This window comes from Belonocnema kinseyi, chromosome 7 (genome assembly GCF_010883055.1).
Source record: "Belonocnema kinseyi isolate 2016_QV_RU_SX_M_011 chromosome 7, B_treatae_v1, whole genome shotgun sequence".
Taxonomy (NCBI): domain Eukaryota; kingdom Metazoa; phylum Arthropoda; class Insecta; order Hymenoptera; family Cynipidae; genus Belonocnema; species Belonocnema kinseyi.
In genome coordinates, this window is record NC_046663.1 from 48,493,044 (window position 1) to 48,502,561 (window position 9,518).

Consider the following 9,518-nt stretch of genomic DNA (forward strand, 5'->3'; position numbering starts at 1 on the left):
TAATAATTTTATTTATATCCGAAAATAAAACCTTTTTTCCTAGGATTTCAAAGATTTAAAAATATTTCAAGGACTTTTAAATTTATTTCAATGAATTTTCTCAAAATTTGTTTAATTTTCCGTTAAAGAAGCCCTATTAAAAATTTTTTTGATACATAGAGACTAAGTTAGTGAGTAAAAAAGACTGGTCTAATTTCTGATTTTTACCAATTTTCAATATTCAACTCCATCATTTCTTTAAAATGAGTCCAAGAAACTGTGAAAATGTTCACTGTTTCTCAAATTACCATAATAATGTCAAAAATCGCTTTGTCAAGTCTTGCTAGATATTCTGTTCTTTGTCAACGATAATTCGAGAACTAGCGAACATTTTTACTGTTTCTTGCTCTCATTTTATAGAGGAGATCTCAAGGTTCATTTTCGTGACCTTCTAATTTTTACCATTAGTTTACTAGATTTTGCTAGAAGTTGCTAGGTTTTTAGGTTTTCTCGTACTCCCGGTCGTTACTGTCTTTTTAATAATTTCAGACAAATGAATGGATTCCAAAGGATTTAAAAGATTTTATGGCATTTAAAAAAAGTAAAAGGAATTTTCAATAGCTTTAACAAGTTTTAAGGGATTTCAAAAGATTCAAAAGTTTTGAAAATTGATTTCAGTAATTTAATTGAATTTTAGAGGATTTAAAATATTTTAGAAAATATTAGTTGATTTTAATAAGTTGAAGAGGATACGAAAGAGTGCAAAATATTTGAAGGTATTGTAAAAGATTTATATGAATTTTCAATTGATTTCAGTAATTTAATGTGAAGTAATTTTAGGGAATTTTCAAAGATTATAAGAATTTTTAGTTGAATTTTTCTGAGCGGTTTTAAAGGGTTTTAGATATTTAAGGGTATTTTAAACGATTCTAACATATTTGAAATTTATTTCAGTAATTTAATGGGATTTCAAAGGGTTTGCAATATTTTAAGGAATTTTAAAAGAGTCCAAGGAATTATATTAGTCGATTTTAATCATTTGAATGTATTTCAAAGGGTTTGAAATATTTTAGGGATATTAAAAAGATTCCAAGGAATTTTCAATTACTCTAATTTAATGGGATTTCAAACTATTTAAAATAATTTAGGAAATTTTTAAAGATTCCAAAAAGTTTTTAGTTGATTTTAATAATTTGAAGGTTCAGTGAAACCCTTCAGTAGCCCTTCCTTCTATAGCCCGTTGGGAATTGACGGGTGCTATAGAAGAGATTCACTGTATTTCAAAGGGTTTGAAATATTCCAGAGACTTTTAGAATATGCCAAGGAATTTGTAGTTAATTTAAATACTTCGAAAGGATGTCAAAGGGTTTTAAATATTTTAGGATATTTTAAAAGATTCCAAGGAATTTCTAAAAACTTTAAAAAGTTTCATAGCATTTTAAAAGATTTGAAAGAATTAAAAATATTTTAAGGCATTTAAAAAAATCCATCTAGTTTTTTTGATCGATTTCAGTAATTTAATAGAATTTCAAGAGATTGCAGATTTTTTAGTGAATTGGGAGCGATTTCAAGGAATTTTTAGTTGATTTCAATAAGTTGAAGGGATGTTAAAGGGTTTGAAATGTTTTACATTTTTTAAAAAGATTCCAAGGATTTTTGAAGAACTTTAAAAAGTTTCAAGGGATTTCAATAATTTAATAGAATTTCAAGAGATTACAAATATTTTAGGGAATTTGAAGCCATTTCAAGGAATTTTCAGTTGATTTTAACAGTTTGAAGAGATTTTAAAGGGTTTGAAATATTGTAGGGCATTTAAAAAAATTCCTAGGGATTTTGAAGACCTTCAAAATGTTTCAGTGGATTTAAAAACACTCCTAGTAATTTTCAATTGATTTCAGTAGGTAAGTAAGATTCCAAGGTATTCGCAAGAGATTAAAAAAGAATGCAAGAAATTTCTAAAGATTTTAATGAGTTTAAGAGATGTAAAAAATATTCATGCAGTTGCACAGAATTGTCTTTAATTTCGGGAAAATATGGAACGTTTATAAAGGATTTATATTTTTTTGTTTAATTCACCTTCAATTTTTATGAATATTATTACATTTTTCTTATTTCCGTTGAATTCCTAAAATTCACTCAAATTTTACTGAAATCAATGGACCGAATACATTTCGAATCATGCAGCGCTACACTTTAAATCGCCGAATCTCTTAAAGGCGAAATATGTTGTTACTTAGAGGAAATTAGGCGAGTTGGGTTTCTCAAAAATCCCACCGTTAATTTTTTTATGAACTTCTACTTTTATAATGAAGATATCTTGTAAGTTTGATGCTTGCTAAATAACTTTTGTAGCCAGAAGAATTATTTTTTGTTACAATCGAATTTTTTACTTTTTCTTCATAACAAAGATAGATACGAAAAAGTGGTAAGATAAAAGTTTGCACGTCTAAAAAAGTTCTACGAGAAACGGTTCTCGTTCTTTTGCGATATTTTTCATAATTTAGGGAAAAAATTCAAAAGCTTCATTTGTAAGGAAAAAAATTCCCCCGGCCTCAAAAATGGCTTAGTCAGCATGATACTGCTGAGATGCCTTTATTTTATTAGTAGAAACTTAAAAAAAATATTAAGAAAAATAAAAAATAAAGAGTTTTTAAGAAAATCTTTTTTATTATTTTCTTAAAACTTGGAAAACATGAACAAAGTATATTAGCGACATTTTTCATAGTTAACGAAAAAATTCAGAAAGTACATTTCGAAGGGAAAAAAATTCTGCCGGCATCAAAAATGTCTTTGCCAGCATCAGCCTGCTCAGATGCATTTCTTTTATTATTAGGAACTAAAAAAAATATTTAGAAAAATAAAAAAGATGAGGTTTTCCCGAAATTATACTTTTTTCATGTTTTCCAAGTTTTAAGAAAATAATAAAAAAGATTTTCTTAAAAACTCTTTATTTTTTATTTTTCTTAATATATATTTTTTATGTTTCTACTAATAAAATAAAGGCATCTCAGCAGCATCATGCTGGCAAAGCCATTTTTGATGCCGGCAGAATTTTTTTCCCCTTCAAAATGTACTTTTTAAATTTTTTCGTTAACTATGAAAAATGTCGCTAAAGAACAAGAGAAGTTTCTCATAGAACTTTTTCAGACGTGCAAACTTTTATCTTAACATTTTTTCGTATCTATCATTGTTTTCAAGAAAAAGTAGAAAATTCGTTTGTAACAAAAAAGAATCCTCCTGGCTGCAAAAGTTATTTAGCAAGCATCAAACTTATAAGATATCCTCATTATCAAAGTACAAGTTAAAAATAAACAAACAAAAAAATGGACCAAAAATTTAAAGTTGGGGTTTTTGAGAAAATCGATTTTTAATTTTTCAGAAAAACCACTTCCAATTAGTTAATATTTAACCTTCTTTTAATTTTCTGGCGGATTTTGAAATGAGGTTATGAACGCTATTAGAGTAAAAAAAGAAAATAATAAATATCTCAATTAGGCCGAAAGTGATAGAGATTTAAAGAAAAAATCGGGTTTTTTGAAAAATAAAGCACCGCATTAACATACGTGTAACTTGTTAGAAAAAATCTGTCTGCAAATCAGAAAAATACGTATCTCCTAATTTCCTCTAAGAAACAACATATTTGGCCCCCAAGAGATTCTGCGATTTCAAGTGTAGGGCTACCTGTTTTGAAATGGATTCGGTCAATTGAATTTTTGGAATACATTTTTTTTCAATTCATTTGAATTCCTTTGTATTTAAGTTGAATTGTTTTCAAGTCATTTGAATTGCTCCTAAATTCGTTCAAAGTCACCTAGAATTCATATAAATTTGCTTGAATTCTTTTGAATTCTTTTGAATTAAAAGGAACATTAGCCACGAGAATAATAAAATATTAGGTCATCGTGGCTTAGATGTCATCGTGATTGTCTTACGTTCCAACACTGCGGTCTTAGTAAATTGATAATTCATGTATTTTGTTGAAAATTGTTTTTTTTTTTTATTCGGTAAAGAATTAATCTTTCTGGTTTAAAAATCTAATATTTGGGTCCAAATTTATTTATTTTGTGTTGTAATATTTTTGGACTTATTATTGTTTTCAGTGAACATTTTTCTGTTTTCTGGCCATGCGTTTTTTTAAACAAGTAAGTGTAAAACAACGTGGCTCGGAATCGGACCCCCTCACCCTAAAGAAACCACGTGGTTTATGGAAGGCCTCGAACCACGCTGCCGCGGGTTCGATTCCCCTAGCAGGAAGCGAGGCTGAATGTGTTTTCAGAAAGCTTCCCTTCTGGCTTTTGTTATATTACCCCACAGATACCCTACAGTTTTATAATTATCTCTATAGTACTATCGCTAATGACTCCGGCATTTGATGCGGCTATAAACATTCAAGAAAAAAAATTGTTTTATTAATTTATAAAATGTTCTATATAAAAAATGTCAGAAAGATTAGAATATTATTTTTAAATAGTAATGATGAGGGGAATGAAAAGTTAATAAAAGAACAATCAGGAACAAGTAATGAAGTTCTTAAAATAAAGTTATCTGGTCACCCTGTCTTTTATAACTGACAGCCATCAGACAGCCAGATTATTTACTGATTCATTAGTCTACTACTGTGTTAGTTTAGATCTACCAGCTAATTTAATTCTAAATCCAAAAATATTATTTATTAAAGTTCATTAAAACGAAGGAAATGATTTAATTGAAATTGCAAATTCATTAGATTTCGTCTGGAAATTACTTTTGCAAAAGTAGTTATTTGTAGCTGATCAGTCCGCTTGACACTTCGAAATTCTGACATCGTTTCATCCTGCGAATATTGAGGATTATAAATTTACAATCTTCGAAATTCAGAAATAAGTGGACAATGGTATTTCGATGCAAATTAATAAATTGCTGTCATTTCTGTACAGTTAGATAATGGATAATAATAGATAATAGCTTAAAAAACTGTAGGTTGTCAAATACGTTTTGCAATTGACTTAAATTCATTTAGAATTTCCCTGAATTCATATTAAATCATCCTGCATTCTTTTAAATTATTTTGAATTCTTTATAAATCTCATCAATTCTTCGATTTCTGTTTAATTCTTCTGAATTCATTCAATGCTACTTAATTAATCTAATGGATTATCCTTGGATTCTTAGATATTTCATCAAATTCCTTCAAATTTCCTTAAATTTTTCTAGGCTCATTTTAAACTTACTGAAATCGATGAATTTGTCATTTTCGTTTGTTTAAAAAAAAGTTTCCCTAAATTTTTTTGAAGTCTTATAAAAATATCGCTAATTTAAATTTTGAAAACATTTTTTCGAATCTTTTAAAATTTTAATACGTATTTCCCATAAGAAAAAAGACGTTTCCGTAAATTTTATTTAGACTCCTTAATATTGTTTAATTTAAATTTTTTATAATACATAAATTACTATATTATTCTTATAATAAGATATTCACATAAATTGTTAAAACAATTATTTTTCTTAGCAATTTTCTCTCAGAACAGAGTTAGAAAGTCGCAGTTTTTCCGAATTTTTCAATTTATTTGCAACTTTTCAGTTAGATCGAGACAACAAACAATTAAATTTAAGATCAATTATTCTTTAAACAATTTATTATTATTTATAATAATATTCTCTTAGACAAATGCAACAATATTGAAGGTTTTTCAAACATTTTTAATTTGAGTGATGTAATAATTAATTATAGTTAACAAACCTAATTTTTTAAACAATTGATTATTTATTATAACTATCTTCTCTTCTTCTCTAGAAAGTCGCGGAGTTTTCTGCAATTTTCAGCTTTTCTTTGACTTTTTACTTAGGTACAAATAATAAATATTAATTTAAAGAAAAAGGCTTTCAGTAACTACTTCAATAAAAAATTTTTGTTAATTATTATTTTTTTAAAATCTAAAAAGCCAAATCAGAGTTGGAAATTTCAGATAAAATTGCAACATTATAACAATTATTTCAGAGTAGATAATTACAAACAATATTTAATTGCTAAAACACTTTTCAATTGCATTAATTATTGCCTTACTAAGTGAAAATTAGACAAAAATGCAACAATGTCAGAAAAAACTGCAACTATCTAGCATTAATATAGTAGAAGATGGTTATAAAGAATAATCATTTCTTTAAACAATTATTTTTATTAAAATTCATTAATTTTTATCTTGATCTATTATTTTAAAAAATAATAATAAAGTATTTAAACAATTATGTTTTTAACTTCGATTAATTATAGCCGCACTTAAAGCAAACAAAACGTTGAATATTTCCGAAAAAAACAACGATATGGACGAAAATTGCAAATTTAAGAAAAAATCACAACTTTCTTGTATAATTATAAGAGAATATTGTTATGCATAATAATATCTTGTTTAAAAAATGGTTTTTGTTAAGTTGGATGAATTATTGTCTCGCTGTAACTAAAACGTTGAATGCCAGTTGAAAAATTCAGAAAACACGGCGACTATATAGAGAAAATTGATTTAAACAATATAAATTGTTTAAATAATGTATTTAAGGATCTAATTATAAGTAGAAATTAATATCGTATGTATCAGAAACAATTTGTACTAAAACAAACCGCAAAAAAATTATTATTGATAAAAGCTCGCAAAACCCAATTTTTCACTTATGGGTTTTTTTGGGACCTTATAAATCAGACGTATGAGGGTGATATTTACAAAATAATTATTCATTTATATTCCATATAAATAATGATGAAAAATGAGTTTCAACTCGATTCACCCAATATTAACAATTCTAAATCAAATATACAAAAATTTATTTTTTCTTATGGGAAATACGTGTTAAACTTTTGCAACTTGCAGTCTAGAGAATAAAAAAATTAAAAATTTGGTTTTTAAAATTATTTGATCACATTTATAAAAGATTTTGCATTCAAAATTTAGCAACATGAGAATGTTGGTATTTAAAAAGACTGGGAATTTTGAAAATGGGGTCTTGAGTCCAATCTGTGAATAGTTTTTAAATAGATATTTAAAAATAATATTGTGAGGATAAAAAATAATTTTCTTTTGTTGTCTCGAATAAACTAAACTTGAAAGGATTTAATTATTTTTATTAGTTGAAGATAAAAAATAATTTTCTTTTGTTGTCTCGAATAAACTAATCTTGAGAGGATTTAATTATTTATATCGGTTGAAGATATTTGAATATCATTCAATTTTCGTGTCTGAATGCGTCGGATGCAAATTTCGTTTTTATTGCATTCATGCCATGCGATGTGCAGAATGCCGCATTTTTTGTGAGATGGAACTACGGAACACGCCAGCTCGTAAGCAATATAATCTCCGACGTGCACCAATTCTACTTGAATTTTGATATAAAATCTTAAGATCAGCATTATAAACAGGAAAACATACCCCTAATATTATTATTATTATTATTATCGCTTTCAATCAACGTTTTTGGACTATTATTATTATTTTTTTATATCGATAAACCTGATACCTTTAGGTCGAAAACTTAATTCGGTTAAACTTTCCATCGTTTTCAACTTTTTTTTCAATAAAGCTCTTCGCCTGAGGTAATTGCTAATGAGATTGAATGAACGAGTTGCTTCAATAAGCAATACGTAAATTTAAATATACGATATTTGAGAATTGAATTGTTCGTTTTATATTTGAAAAGTTCTTTTATTCAAAACCAAAATGTCCTACCGCGAGTATATCGTAAAAGTTTTTTTTAAACTTACAGTATGATCTATTGTAATTAATTGAACTTTTTTGAAATTTGACTAACTTTAAAATTAAACTATTTAGGATTTAAATTAAACTTTAAATGCAAAATATTTTTTTGTTGACTCCATCCAAATTAAATATTCGAGAAATTAAATATAATAAAGTAGAATGGTCTCTCTGTCCGCAATGAAGATTCTTTAGTTTAAATTTTAATCAAGATTTTCATTATGTTATAAATATTATAACAATGATTGTTATTTAAGATGTATATAATAAGTTCTAGAATTTAAATATTTTTCAAAACCACCAATAACCAGATTGTAATAGTTTGGCAAATTCAAGCGCGGTTTTTAGTAGATGCTAAATATTTTTTCTTTAAATATACATTCCATAAAATTTATTTAGTTAATGTAATGATTGACCAAAGTTTAAAGAAACTTCTTTTTCTTACTTTCTATTAAAGGAAAAAACCTACACTTTTTTAAGACCAAAATACAACCTAAAAAGTTGGTATTTTTTATTTAAAAAATGAAATTTTTTATTTCAAATTGTTTTAGCCCATGGGGTTAATTTGAGAATCTTTTTATTTGAGACGCTTAGTTTTAATTCGTACATTTAACCATTTTCAAATAGATACTATTTTATTACTTTGACAATTTCATATTATAAGCGTTTAAAGTTAAACAAAATTTATTTTCTAAGCAAAACAAATTTTTAAAGTATAAACCATTTTTAATTCAAGATTTAAAAAATGTTACTGTTTAAAATTTAACAACACTAGAACATGTGCGCGCCACGCGCACATTAATTGCCCTTTCTTTAGATCAAAACTCGGTTCATTTTCCAACATTTTGTTATAAATTTTAAGAAAATCTTCTATGATTTTCAGAAGTTGAATACCATTTGTTTGGTTCAAGATTCGTTATTTTAGTTGAAAATTAATTTCTTTTTGCTTAAAATTTGCAACTATTTTGTTGAAAGTGCTTCTTTTTGTTGCAAATTAATTTTCTTTACTAAAAATTTAACTACTCTATTTTCGGAATAGCTATTTTGTTGCATATTTCTGTATTTTGTGGAAACTTTGTCTTGTTTGGTAGAGTATTAATCTTTTTGGTGGCTAATTCACCTTTTTGGTTAAAAATTCATTTTTTAAATTGAAAATATAACTATTAGGTTGCAAATTCCATTAAAAATTAAAAATTTGATTGAAAATTTTTCTCTTTCATGCAAAATTAATTTTTTTTACTGAATATTTAACTATTCCCTTTTTTTGAAAATTTATATTTTTTGATAGAAATTAAATCTTCTTTGTTGAAAATTCATCTTTTTGGTTGAAAATCTAATTATTTTGTTGGAAATTTGTATTTTCTGTTAGAAAATTCATCTTTTGAGTTTAAAATTTATTTTTTATTTGTTGAAAATGAATGAATTAACTGAAAGTTTAACTATTCTTCTTGGTGACTAGTTTATGTTTTTGGTTGAAAATTCATATATTTGATGGAAAATTTAACTATTGGGTTAAAAATTTCTTTAAAATTTCAAAAATTCGTTGAAAAGAAGTTGAAAACGATGGAACGTTTAAGCAAATGAACTTTTCTACTGGTTAAATGTCTAATCAGTTAAACGTAGAAAATCTTAATTCATTAATTATTTCGTGCTTATTTAAATTTGTTTCTAAGTTTTTATTAAAATTTGTTTTTTAGCCTTCGTGGATGAGAAGTCGAGAGTACTGGGATGATAGTTTTGAATCAAGATATGCTGAGCTAAAGAAAAATCCAGAGCGACCACCTCTAAAGGTAAAATTTTAATTATTTTAATTAATAT

At 26.1% G+C, this 9,518-nt stretch overlaps 1 protein-coding gene across 1 annotated transcript in view; it reads left to right on the top strand.

Moving 5' to 3' along the window:
• Nucleotides 1–9,518, top strand: part of LOC117177313 (alpha-mannosidase 2) — a 77,314-nt gene that overhangs the window by 48,462 nt on the left and 19,334 nt on the right. The window contains exon 3 of the mRNA XM_033367923.1: nt 9,398–9,490. Coding sequence (XP_033223814.1) covers nt 9,398–9,490 — 93 coding nt within the window. The remainder of the gene's footprint in view (nt 1–9,397; nt 9,491–9,518) is intronic.